At 48.4% G+C, this 14,380-nt stretch overlaps 2 protein-coding genes across 15 annotated transcripts in view; one reads left to right on the forward strand and one right to left on the reverse strand.

Moving 5' to 3' along the window:
* Positions 1-14,380, reverse strand: part of LOC137527742 (myosin-1B-like) — a 469,182-nt gene that overhangs the window by 311,667 nt on the left and 143,135 nt on the right. The gene's annotated exons all lie outside the window — the stretch shown is intronic.
* The window catches only part of SLC38A5 (solute carrier family 38 member 5), a 152,845-nt gene that overhangs the window by 96,045 nt on the left and 42,420 nt on the right, over positions 1-14,380 (forward strand). For all 3 annotated transcript variants that reach the window (XM_068248600.1, XM_068248601.1, XM_068248599.1), the window contains exons 3-5: positions 2,786-2,962; positions 4,360-4,441; positions 12,413-12,528. In XM_068248600.1, the coding sequence (XP_068104701.1) occupies positions 2,865-2,962; positions 4,360-4,441; positions 12,413-12,528 (296 nt within the window). In that variant the 5' untranslated portion in view covers positions 2,786-2,864. The remainder of the gene's footprint in view (positions 1-2,785; positions 2,963-4,359; positions 4,442-12,412; positions 12,529-14,380) is intronic.

Here is a 14,380-nt window from a genome sequence, read left to right on the forward strand (position 1 = left end):
GTTCGCTGTATGGGACGCGGCTAAAATTCTACCTCTACAACAGCCTTTCAGTATTTTCATCCAGTTGCTGTCAGCCGTTTGGTAGGAACAAGATGGTGAACTGCCCTGAGCACAAACCGTCACCCCTGCACTGTCCTATACATAGTACACAACAGCACAACACCTATTACAGGGTTTATAAATAGGGCTGTTACTCTACCGAACAATAATATGAAGCTTTCACCACAGCCTGTCAGCCGAATATATCTGTAAAGAATGGGGAGGGGGGATCGTACACTTGTTCTGACATTTCGTTGCTATTCCGGTGGTAGAAGGGGAGGGGGGTGGGAGAGAAACCCCTATAGCAACACAGCTCAGGCTTATTTTTAGCACTGAGTAACACAAGCCGGGTCCTCTGTGACACCTGAACACAATGTGCAGCACCCGCCAAATCTCAAAGGGAGTTTAGACAGAGAGACGCACACAGCGGCCCGGGGCCAAACTGTCACAATACTTAAAGCAGAACTACAATCCAAAACAAAAAGTGTCAAAAATTGTGTCAGAGCTGCAGTTCCAAAACAATTCAAAAAGCGCCCATTAAATTTAAATGCTAACGTTGCTGCATATAGTGGGGCCCTAATTATTTACCAATTCTGAGGACTTTGCTCTTTTGATGTTTAATACCCTTTGCCCTGTAATTGCATGGGCATGTTCACACCTCCCCACTGCAGGGCAATTTTATTCTATGGGGGTTACTGCGTCCTAACGCGGTGATCCCCGAAGGCCTGCTCTTGTTGGTGCGACTCCCAGGCCACACTGCAACGCTACCGCCAATCCGCAGTCTGAAACAGACCTCAAGGTGGCCATACATCAGACGATGTACGGGCAAATCGACCAAGAGTCAGATCTCTCTCTGATTGAATAAGAACGGAGAGAGATCTGTTGCGTAAACCACAGGCCTTGTGCGGCTAGCTTGAGATAGGTTCATGTCAGATCCAATCTGACAGAGATCTATGTGGTGATATATTGAGGTGCTGATGATATTAGGGAATACAGGAACATATTTCTGTCATTTTTCTGTCTGCTATATCTCACATGTGTATTCTGCTTTGAAGCGATGGTCATCTGGCTGTACTACATTTGCATCTAAAGGGACTTCAGTGAATAGAGCTGGGGTGTTAGCCTCCAGCAAAGACATTGGTTAATTAGACAATGGCAGAAGTGAAGGGTTTTGTTCTACCTTCTCTGGAGTGGAAGCTTGGAAGCCATTGACAACTGAAACATTTACCACTTCTGTTGATGAAGGCTGTTAAAGCATTGTGAAGAACTCTAGACTAGCCGAGAAGAGCCTCCTGTGTGTTAAACACTATTTCGTTGTGAGGAAATAAAATTATTGGTGGAGGTGCAAACTATATCCTTATCTTTGATCAGCTAGGAAATACTGTCAACAATGGGGTTGTCACCTGTAACTTGGACTAAGGAAGTCTTTTCATGTATGTACTAAAGTACACTTTCCACATGTGGATGTTAGATTCTGGAAATGGAATTGCTTTGAAATCTGTAAGTGTAAACAGGGTACTTGCTGTTCTCAGGATACAATCTTACCTGTGAAATCTGCAACCTTCAAAAAGCTGAAACAGGAACCCTTTGAAGTTCGCATATCACAGGAAGATTATGACAAGCGTTCGGTGATGTCACAAACGGGGAAATGGGATTAGTTCCTGGGGGCTGGGCATTAAATGCCCCAGGGGACACTTCAGACTATTTAAGCTGGTCCAGAACAGTCACAGGTATCTTCTCTCGAGAGTAGCTCATTGCTAGAGATGATCCCGAGGAAATCGGTAAATCCGCGTCTCTCCACGGTTGGGCATTTGCGATGGTAAAAGTTCACTTTAGTTTATTCCATTTTTATTTTCGGCAACTTGTCTTGTGTGTATTTTTTGTAACTTGTATCTTTGTAGACTCTTAATTTTGTAACTTTTTATTTTGTTTTTTTGTAATCTCTTGTATATATTCTGTTCTGCATTGTTCCACTTTTTTCCCTGGAATATTAAATTATTATTGAATAAGCTTGACTTCTGGTGTACTAAACTAACACTCATAGCCTAGAAGAGATTGAAGTGTGTATAAGTCCGTGCCTGATTGTATGATTGAGCGACACTACCGTATAAGATTGTAATTGTCTTGTGTGTGGGGCGTTTGTCATACGTTGGCCTAAAGCGCGCAGCTGACCCAACGTACGAAAACGCCAGTGCGAGTAGCTCAACAGCTGAGTGGCTAACAGTATCGTTCGGAACGACTGTCAGTGGTTTTGCTTCACTACAGTGTAAGATTGCAACTGTGTGTGTGTGTGGGTGCGTGGCGTTCCCGTATTCGGCCTAAGCGCAAAGCTGACCCGAATACGAAAACGCGGATGGCGCGCTGAGGACTCGACAGCAGAGTGGAAGTGTCTAGCGAACCGCTAGTGGTGGCAGTGAGAGGTGTTCTGAGGAGTCCCAGCCTTGTTTTAGCTCGAATAAGGCTGCTACCCGCTTGATCTGGTCAAGCCCGCAGTCGGGAACCGTATACGCAGGCGTGCCGCGGGTCGGTTCCTGACAATCTATCTGCTCTGTGCCACACACTAGAAACAGATTTTAATAGACTAAATAACTTATAAATGAATATTGTAAAAAGTAAGCAACTCTATTCATTGTTATTTTCACTACAGTTCCTCTTTAACGCTAAACACTATAAATGATAATAAATACACTGTAACAAAATGCAATGTACTCTCTTACGCTTACATGCTATTGAATCTCTTTTCCAGCTGTAACTCTGAATTACCCAACACAACCTGTTCTTCACCAACAAACAACCCACACATACAGCCGTGTCTGGTGCCCGTTATGGAGATGGACAACCTGGGAGATGCAGAAGAAGCCCATATGCTGAACGGGAGTGTGTCTGAGAGCCTGAACACTGACAGGGCCACCCTGGATGATGGGTGAGTGTGTGTGTGTGGGTGGGGATCTGATGAGATTAGCTGCAAGCTTGTTTCAGCTGTGTAATTTAGACCCTACTGACCAGAAAGATGCACAGGATAGCCAAAGAACTGGAATTGTTTAAAATAAATATGGAAATAAGTATGTCAGCTTCCATAGGTCTCACACTTCGGATTCCTTTTAAAGGTCATTGCAAAGTTCTCAGTGTAAACTGACCCTCAGCCAATTGGTCATTGGTGGAATAATATCACACTTTTACCCTGTAGGGGCCCTTTTGTGTGCCTGGAGTTACCCTTTATGCCAATGTCCCGTCTGGTTTTGGTAAAGACCGTCAGATGAGTCCAGCTATTACCTGGAGTACAGGGCGGTGTAACGGGATCCACACCTGGACAATGAATCTGTGGAGATGATAGTAGACTTCCCTCTAATCCTAAACTGATCCACAGTGACCCGAGTAGTCATTCACATTTCTTGGGTCCACAATCCCCAACAACTTAAAATCGAATAATCGGATGTAGCTTACCTTCCCTGCAGGACCTTAAGGGGTCGTTCCCACTTGAGTAGGAATCGCACGATTCCCGCTCAGCGCAAAATGCTAGCAGTTTTTAAAAACCACTAGCCCATGTAAGCCTATGGAAGTGTTCTCACTGCCGCGTTTGCGATTAGCGTTCACCACGTAAGCGTGACATTCAGCGTTTTGCCAGTGATTCGTGATTAGCAGTTGCGATTAGCAGTGCTATGCATGCTAATTGTGAATCGTAGCAAAACGCTGCATGTCACGTGTATGCGGTTAACACTAACCGCAAACGCGGCAGTGTAAACACCTCCATAGGCTTACAGGGGCTAAAAACGCTGCAGTGTCCAGTGATTTTTCCTCGTCAATGCGGAAAAATCACTCCCGAAATTACCGCCGGCGTTTTGTGGATTTAGGTGTGAATGGGTCCTTATGCTAGCAGGTGCAGAAAGAGAGCAGCTAAGATTGCCTCTGACTCCTCTCACTCTGCCCACTCCATCTTCCAGCTTATTCTCTCAGCTGTGAGATACTGGTCAGTCGCAACTAAAACTTCCAGGCACAGGAACAGATTCTTCCCTCAGGCGGTAGCCATACTTAATGCAGAACCACGCTAGATCTGCTAGTACTGGAAAGCATTACAGCACAGAACTGAAAATGAACATGTCTCACCCTGTTTACTACCGCTATAACTTACATATTGTCTTAGACTTGTAATATATGCTGACTGTCTTTGTATTGTTTTGTTTGGATCTGCTATCAACTGCAAGTCAAATTCCTTGTAATTGCAAACTTATTAGGCCATATAAAATTGATTCGGATTCCGATTAGGCACAGGGTGACACGTTTTGCAGGTGACACTGATCAACTGTCTGTTGTGTATTGCAGATATGAAGCAGAAGAGCCGGCCAGCCAGGAGCAGGAGGGGTTCCTGCAACACGTCTCCAGCCAGAAAACCCACTTCACTGACGTAAGCGACCCATTACCCCTGACCGCTGTACACTGGCTCAGCTATTCCCGCTGTGCATGGGCTCAGCTATTCCTGCTGCACACGGGCTTAGCTATTCCCGCTGTACACGGGCTCAGCTATTCCCGCTGTACACTGGCTCAGCTATTCCCGCTGTACACGGGCTCAGCTATTCCTGCTGCACACGGGCTCAGCTATTCCCGCTGTACACGGGCTCAGCTATTCCCGCTGTACACTGGCTCAGCTATTCCCGCTGTACACGGGCTCAGCTATTCCCGCTGTACACTGGCTCAGCTATTCCCGCTGTACACGGGCTGAGCTATTCCAGCTGTACACTGGCTCAGCTATTCCCGCTGTACACTGGCTCAGCTATCCCCGCTGTACACGGGCTTAGCTATTCCCGCTGTACACGGGCTCAGCTATCCCCGCTGTACACGGGCTTAGCTATTCCCGCTGTACACGGGCTCAGCTATTCCCGCTGTACACTGGCTCAGCTATTCCCGCTGTACACGGGCTGAGCTATTCCAGCTGTACACTGGCTCAGCTATTCCCGCTGTACACTGGCTCAGCTATTCCCGCTGTACACGGGCTCAGCTATTCCCGCTGTACACGGGCTCAGCTATTCCCGCTGTACACCGGCTCAGCTATTCCCGCTGTACACCGGCTCAGCTATTCCCGCTGTACACGGGCTCAGCTATTCCCGCTGTACACGGGCTCAGCTATTCCCGCTGTACACGGGCTCAGCTATTCCCGCTGTACACGGGCTCAGCTATTCCCGCTGTACACGGGCTCAGCTATTCCCGCTGTACACGGGCTCAGCTATTCCCGCTGTACACGGGCTCAGCTATTCCCGCTGTACACGGGCTCAGCTATTCCCGCTGTACACGGGCTCAGCTATTCCCGCTGTACACGGGCTCAGCTATTCCCGCGGTACACGGGCTCAGCTATTTCCGCTGTACACGGGCTCAGCTATTCCCGCTGTACACCGGCTCAGGTATTCCCGCTGTACACCGGCTCAGCTATTCCCGCTGTACACCGGCTCAGCTATTCCCGCTGTACACCGGCTCAGCTATTCCCGCTGTACACGGGCTCAGCTATTCCCGCTGTACACGGGCTCAGCTATTCCCGCTGTACACTGGCTCAGCTATTCCCGCTGTACACTGGCTCAGCTATTCCCGCTGTACACGGGCTCAGCTATTCCCGCTGTACACGGGCTCAGCTATTCCCGCTGTACACGGGGTCAGCTATTCCCGCTGTACACGGGCTCAGCTATTCCCGCTGTACACGGGCGCAGCTATTCCCGCTGTACACGGGCTCAGCTATTTCCGCTGTACACGGGCTCAGCTATTCCCGCTGTACACGGGCTCAGCTATTCCCGCTGTACACGGGCTCAGCTATTCCCGCTGTACACGGGCTCAGCTAGTCCCGCTGTACACGGGCTCAGCTATTCCCGCTGTACACGGGCTCAGCTATTTCCGCTGTACACGGGCTCAGCTATTCCCGCTGTACACTGGCTCAGCTATTCCCGCTGTACACGGGCTCAGCTATTCCTGCTGCACACGGGCTTAGCTATTCCCGCTGTACACGGGCTCAGCTATTCCCGCTGTACACTGGCTCAGCTATTCCCGCTGTACACGGGCTCAGCTATTCCCGCTGTACACTGGCTCAGCTATTCCCGCTGTACACGGGCTGAGCTATTCCAGCTGTACACTGGCTCAGCTATTCCCGCTGTACACTGGCTCAGCTATTCCCGCTGTACACGGGCTGAGCTATTCCAGCTGTACACTGGCTCAGCTATTCCCGCTGTACACTGGCTCAGCTATCCCCGCTGTACACGGGCTCAGCTATTCCCGCTGTACACGGGCTCAGCTATCCCCGCTGTACACGGGCTCAGCTATCCCCGCTGTACACGGGCTTAGCTATTCCCGCTGTACACGGGCTCAGCTATTCCCGCTGTACACTGGCTCAGCTATTCCCGCTGTACACGGGCTGAGCTATTCCAGCTGTACACTGGCTCAGCTATTCCCGCTGTACACTGGCTCAGCTATTCCCGCTGTACACGGGCTCAGCTATTCCCGCTGTACACCGGCTCAGCTATTCCCGCTGTACACCGGCTCAGCTATTCCCGCTGTACACCGGCTCAGCTATTCCCGCTGTACACCGGCTCAGCTATTCCCGCTGTACACGGGCTCAGCTATTCCCGCTGTACACGGGCTCAGCTATTCCCGCTGTACACGGGCTCAGCTATTCCCGCTGTACACGGGCTCAGCTATTCCCGCTGTACACGGGCTCAGCTATTCCCGCTGTACACGGGCTCAGCTATTCCCGCTGTACACGGGCTCAGCTATTCCCGCTGTACACGGGCTCAGCTATTCCCGCTGTACACGGGCTCAGCTATTCCCGCGGTACACGGGCTCAGCTATTTCCGCTGTACACGGGCTCAGCTATTCCCGCTGTACACCGGCTCAGTTATTCCCGCTGTACACCGGCTCAGCTATTCCCGCTGTACACCGGCTCAGCTATTCCCGCTGTACACGGGCTCAGCTATTCCCGCTGTACACGGGCTCAGCTATTCCCGCTGTACACGGGCTCAGCTATTCCCGCTGTACACTGGCTCAGCTATTCCCGCTGTACACTGGCTCAGCTATTCCCGCTGTACACGGGCTCAGCTATTCCCGCTGTACACGGGCTCAGCTATTCCCGCTGTACACGGGGTCAGCTATTCCCGCTGTACACGGGCTCAGCTATTCCCGCTGTACACGGGCGCAGCTATTCCCGCTGTACACGGGCTCAGCTATTTCCGCTGTACACGGGCTCAGCTATTCCCGCTGTACACGGGCTCAGCTATTCCCGCTGTACACGGGCTCAGCTAGTCCCGCTGTACACGGGCTCAGCTATTCCCGCTGTACACGGGCTCAGCTATTCCCGCTGTACACGGGCTTAGCTATTCCCGCTGTACACGGGCTTAGCTATTCCCGCTGTACACGGGCTCAGCTATTCCCGCTGTACACTGGCTCAGCTATTCCCGCTGTACACGGGCTCAGCTATTCCCGCTGTACACGGGCTCAGCTATTCCCGCTGTACACGGGCTCAGCTATTCCCGCTGTACACGGGCTCAGCTATTCCCGCTGTACACTGGCTCAGCTATTCCCGCTGTACATGGGCTCAGCTATTCCCGCTGTACACTGGCTCAGCTATTCCCGCTGTACATGGGCTCAGCTATTCCCGCTGTACATGGGCTCAGCTATTCCCGCTGTACATGGGCTCAGCTATTCTCGCTGCAGAAGTTTTTTTTAAACTGCAGGTTTAATTTAAAGACGAAGTTTAACCAAGAATTGAACTTCATTCCAATCAGTAACTGACAACCCCTTTCCCACAAGAAATCTTTACCTTTTTTCAAACAGATCATCAGGGGGGTCTGTATGGCTGATATTTTGGTGAAAACTCCTCCCACAGTGTGATGTCTTGACCATAGTCATGATAGTTTGCTGTCTGTGAACCTCTTTGCATTGTGGGAAATAACAGCTTTTTCCAACTGCCAACCAAGCACTATCTCCCTCTGTGCATAGAACTCTCAGTAACAAACATTCCGTATATATCACCTGACAGCACTAAAAATGTCACCACCAGTGATATATTTCACAATGTAAATCAGGGAGAGGAAAGATTTTACAATGGGCAAACACATTGTTATTTTCACTATAGTTCCTCTTTAACATAGGAAATAATGAAAGGAGCACAGGTAAGAGGAGGCGTCGCAGTGGAAACCTACCCAATACAATATGTACAAGACACCATACTGTCACCTTTTTTTGAGAAACTACGTCAGCTACAGAAAATGCAGCAACGAGATTATGCTGAACAACGGCCCCATTATACAGTATTTACAGCAGGTCTGTACAGAGAGGGGAGCGTGCACTACAGCGAAACAAGCAAGTAAATAAGTCTCAGCTACAAGAGCGGCCTTGTGCGCTACCAGCATTGCGCACGTACTGCAAATTAGACCTCAATTTCTTCTTCTCCCGCTGGGACTCTCAGCATGCCTCATTCTACCTCTGTAAGAACACAAACAGGTATTATATAACGTTGTTGTCGTTCCGCTCTGCCGGTCTCTGGGCAGCTGTGGAAAGAGCCATCGCTCTCCGCAGCCTTTTTCTGCTCTGCTGACCGCTTAGAGGTGACAGAAATAAACCAAGGTGACGCATGAAGGAGGAGGTACTGCGAGGCACATTTCCACAACATAAAGGCTTCAAGTGGCGCTTTTACACCTGTTTTTTCCATGTAAAGCTCATGTACACGCACTATAAGCCCATGTGTCACCCAGCATTCATGGCTGTTTAAGGTGGCCAACCATTCATCAAATGATAAGAGCTGGATACCAGGTCTGGCGCTGCAGGTGTAGGTACACTTGCTGTGACTTTAAAGCAAAGTTGAACTGAAAAGTCAAAATAAACATACACTGGTCATACTTACCTCCCATGTAGTCTACTCATCAATCTCTTTCCCCTCTCCTACATCATTTGTCCACTGTGATCAATGGAATTCTCTGTCCTATATTTTTAAAATGGCAATGACCCTAAAACAGCTTTCGGCCAGGTCAGCAGACTGTTAAACTGCATTATCGCCCACTTGAGCCATAGGGAAACATGGGCATTACCTTGCACATCAGTTGTCTTTTCAGTTATAACGACACCAACTGATATATTTCAGTTCTGACAAAATCTAGTCAGAACTGTAAAGAATCATTTTTAGAAGCAAATGGTGAGCTTCTGAAAGGAACTGACAGCGAGCTAAGTATGTAATATTCATTTGCAGGTACATCATGAGTTTATTTTAAATAAATTTACTTGGTACACCAAACTGATCTACGTTATGTCTTGAGTTTTACTTTACCACCAATTAGGCTTTCTTTGGGTGGTACTTTTTGCTAAGATTTATTTTATTCGGGAATAATACAAACAAAATGGAAAAAAAACATTTTTCCATTTTCAGCCATTTATGTTTTTAAATAAAGCATGCTACTGTGGATAAAACCCGCATATTTTATTTGCCCATTTGGCCCAGATATTGCAATACTTAAATTATGCCCCTAGTACAACGCATGGCAACAATATTTTATTTGGAAATAAAGGTGCATTTTTTCAGTTTTGTGCTCATTTATACTATATCAGTAATTACAAGCAAGTATTTGCCAAAATAACAGTAATATACCCTCATGATATATATATTTAAACAAAAGTTGAGTCCCTAAGATAAATATTTTTTTTTATTTGTTAGTTTAAATGTCACTGTCTAACAAGTGTTTTATTTGAGCAACTTTTTTTTTTTGGGGGGGGGGGGGGAAGTTGCGTGTGTGTGCAATGGCGTAGCTAAGGAATTCCGTATTTCTGAAATCCATATTTGCGATCTTAGAAGCAATGGACCAATCAGATAATGCAGAATAAACTCGGAAGTATTTGGCCAATCGAAAAATGATAAAAAATACTACTCGGAAATATGCGGAATCGGTAATCGTCATTGGCGGAAATCGGAATTAATGGGAGATTTTATTTATTTTTATTGAATTTAATGTAGGCAGGTGTATTTTTACTATTTGGCCACTAGATTTCCCCCCACTTTATTCCTGTGTATGCTGGTGATCACTGATAACAGACACTTTAATCGGCTTTGGGAACACCTGTTCCCATTCACAGATCATGTAGTGACATGAACGAATGCGGGAGCGTGCGCACGTGGCGGGCAATCGCAGCGGAGTATGTATATCTACGCCCCTGAGGCTAAGATGACATCTATGTAAAAAATAAATTAAAACAAGATGTCACCCACCGATATACTGCACTGTGAATGTTGCATGGGCGGTACATTGCAGTGCAGCAGGCCACGTTGCAGAGTGGCCATTGTGCCGCACCACTGTGAACATAGCCTTAAGCCCATTCGTGGAGGAGTGTTGCGGTGCGGGGGCTGCTCTGTGGTACAGCTTACCCCACTGCAATGCGCCACCTATTGGGACATAGCCTCAGACTCCACAGGGGCGTTGCGGTATAAAGGCATGTGGCATATCAGTGTTGGCCCTTGATTTGGTCTAAGTTTTTAATTTCGCCCCGGTCTATTTGGGTTTGACACCCCTGCACTAGAGCCAGATCTCTAGCAGACAGCAGGAGGGGACAGTGTCCCCTCGGATGGTCCTTTGTGGTCCAGTGGAGTGCGGAGCAGATGCATTTCCACCATAGGATTCTATGGGAAATGCATCTGCTGTCCATTAACTATCGCGCAGGTTCCAATTTTGCGTTCTACTTTAGGCAACGAATCCAATGAAACATCCGATGAAAACGTATGCAGGAAACCACTGCAATTAAGCTGCAGTGGAAACCTTCCACTAAAATGTGCCATTTCTGTGCCAGTCAGTATTTCTGAATTGTTTGGAAACAACATGATAGCAGAACTTCATGAAGAACTAGCAAGACAGTCCTTGGTGTTTAGCCTCCACCTTATCTCCTATCTTCTACCAGCAATTACCCTGAAAGCTCCTTATCAGCAGAGGTAATTACTACTTCCCATTCACAGCATGCAGTAGACAGATTCCACCAGCAGTATCTAGACAGCGGAGGTGTGGCCTTCTCTTGTCCAAGAATGCCACAGAAAACTGCTCTATCCATACCCTATTGTTGTTATTGTAATTATCTGACAATATTATACAGAGTTCTGGAGATAAAATAGCACATGCAGTCTACACCAGATACTGAGTAAAATGAGTAATATTTCAAGAGAATATCTGCAATCCAACGCCTGGCAACCCTCTAACTGTGGAAAATTCCTATAACCACATTCCATTGCTGCCTATCCACTCACTAGAGACCAGTGACATCACTGAGCATGCAGCCTATCCACTCACTAGAGACCAGTGACATCACTGAGCATGCAGCCTATCCACTCACTAGAGACCAGTGACATCACTGAGAATGCAGCCTATTCACTCACTACAGACCAGTGACTTCACTGAGCATGCAGCCTATCCACTCACTAGAGACCAGTGACATCACTGAGCATGCAGCCTATCCACTCACTAGAGACCAGTGACATCACTGAGCATGCAGCCTATCCACTCACTAGAGACCAGTGACATCACTGAGAATGCAGCCTATTCACTCACTACAGACCAGTGACTTCACTGAGCATGCAGCCTATCCACTCACTAGAGACCAGTGACATCACTGAGCATGCAGCCTATCCATTCACTAGAGACCAGTGACATCACTGAGCATGCAGCCTATCCACTCACTAGAGACCAGTGACATCACTGAGCATGCAGCCTATCCACTCACTAGAGACCAGTGGCATCACTGAGCATGCAGCCTATCCACTCACTAGAGACCAGTGACATCACTGAGCATGCAGCCTATCCATTCACTACAGACCAGTGACATCACTGAGCATGCAGCCTATCCATTCACTAGATACCACTGACATCACTGAGAATGCAGCCTATTCATTCACTAGATACCAGTGACATCACTGAGAATGCAGCCTATCCACTCACTAGAGACCAGTGACATCACTGAGAATGCAGCCTATCCACTCACTAGAGACCAGTGACATCACTGAGCATGCAGCCTATTCACTCACTAGAGACCAGTGACATCACTGAGAATGCAGCCTATCCACTCACTAGAGACCAGTGACATCACTGAGAATGCAGCCTATCCACTCACTAGAGACCAGTGACATCACTGAGCATGCAGCCTATCCACTCACTACAGACCAGTGACATCACTGAGAATGCAGCCTATCCACTCACTACGGACCAGTAACATCAAAAAAATGCAGCCTATCCATTCACTACAGACCAGTGACATCACTGAGAATGCACATTTTTTTCCACCTAATAGTCAATTTCAATAGATACTTTCCAAGTTTATAGTATAAGCCTGCCTATGTGTTTGTCTCTGGTTAACCCCTACGCTGTTCCTTCCACAGTTTGAAGGCAAGACGTCGTTCGGCATGTCGGTGTTTAACCTGAGCAACGCCATCATGGGCAGCGGGATCCTGGGCCTGGCCTATGCGATGTCTAACACAGGAATCATTCTGTTTGTGTGAGTATGGCGTCCCTCCCCTCTGCTCTTTCCTGGCACACTTCCAACTTCCTATCAGTTTGGGAAAGTCCTTTCCATGAACAGCTTCTGCAAGAGTAATAAAGTTAAACAGCTGCTGCTGGGGAGATTGCAGTCTCCGATTCCCACACTGGCTGCACACAGAGTCTCCACACAGTATACAGACACGGTATATATTATATACACACAGATACATAGCAGTGTTTAGGTTGCCCTACATCTACCGATTTTGCAGCTCAATTGAACATCCAATTAGATAATTATATCGAATTGGATGAAAATCTGTGCTGCAACAAGCATGTCCGATCGATGATTTGACCAATCTCAGTCTGATTCAGACCATCGGATTCAGTCCAAGTTGGATAGTTGATCAGGCCGCAAAATCGATATATGAATCGAGTATGCTGGAAAATATCAGGTTGACGTGGTCGATTAGGTGTGTGGTGGTCACGGCGTGTGATATCGCCACTAACACGACATAACCGCTGCCCCCCAATTGTAAATGTCCCCCCCCCCCCCACAGTAACTGTGGATTTGCATGTCACCTGCTCCAGCTGCCGCCACTGTCCAGCTGCTTCCGGTCTCATCCGCTGCTTCTCTGCCGCTAGTGTTTGACGCCACTAGCTTCATGTGCTACATGTGGCTAACACATGGTTGTTACATGTGCAGTGGTGGTCATAGGAAAGCAGAGGACAAGACCAGGAGCAGCTGAACAGTCTCGGTGGCTGGAGCAGGTGAGAGATTTGAATGCAAAGGCTGATGCTGATCTGGCAGCCTAGATCCAAGCACTGATGCATTGTGGGAGGAGGGGGGCACTGTACACATGCTAGATTCTCACCAGGGGCGGCATCAAAATATTAGAACCATCTAAGGTCAAAGACTGTATTGCTTTCCATTAAAGGGAGTCCTAAGGAAAGGGAAGGCTCTGGGTCCTATAGAGCCTCTCACGTCCCCCTTGTTCCAGCCCTGGCTACCCTGTTCAAATCTCTCAAAGGGAGGCTTCGGAAGTCTTCAGGAGCATGAGTGCGCCCGGTGACGGGCAGCTCCGTACTGCATATGCGAGAGAGAGCACGCTCGCGCAGTATGGATCGGCCTGTCTTCTGGAGCATTCGGTCTCCTGAAGACTTCCGAAGCCCCCCTGCAGAAGCAAAGAGCAGTCTCCAACCCATCGATGGGAGACTGCTAACACTGGAGACTGCCAACGGGGGAGCCAGCGCTAGAATGCGGGGACCTCTGTAGGACCAAGAGTGATCCCTCTCCATAGGTCAGTATCTGTTTTTTTAACTTTTAGCTTCAGAGTCACTTTAAAATGTACCCGAGGCGCTTCTGCACACAACAAATGGGACTGAGAGGCATGTTCCCAGCTAAAGGACGTGCCTCAGTGTCTCCTCTGCTCTGCTCTAGCACCCCCCCAAAAAAAATCTACCGACAAGCACCGAAACTCCCCTTCCCTGCCTCTCACCATCTCACTGGTTCTCCTCTGACCCCTTTCCCTCATCTCTTTGCTCTCGGAGACTGCTGGCACGGTAAAACGGAGCTTACCGACAAAACCGCAATTATCCATCACCGTCCCCGGTCGCGCCGTTCTGTTCCCACCGCAGGTCGCTCTCTCTGCCGTCCCTATGACAGTAGAACGCTGTGCGCCGGTCAGGAGCCGCTTTCATTGGCTCCTGACGCTGTCAATCAATGTAAGCCAATAGGATTGGCCTACAGTGATGACAGGGTCAGGAGCCAATGAAATTGGCTCCTGACTGGCTCACACAGTTCTGCCATCATATAGACAGCAAAGCGAGTGATCTGCGGCTGGGAGACAGCAGCAAGATTGGTGGGAGCA

The sequence above is a fragment of the Hyperolius riggenbachi genome, chromosome 8, assembly GCF_040937935.1.
Source record: "Hyperolius riggenbachi isolate aHypRig1 chromosome 8, aHypRig1.pri, whole genome shotgun sequence".
Classification (NCBI taxonomy): domain Eukaryota; kingdom Metazoa; phylum Chordata; class Amphibia; order Anura; family Hyperoliidae; genus Hyperolius; species Hyperolius riggenbachi.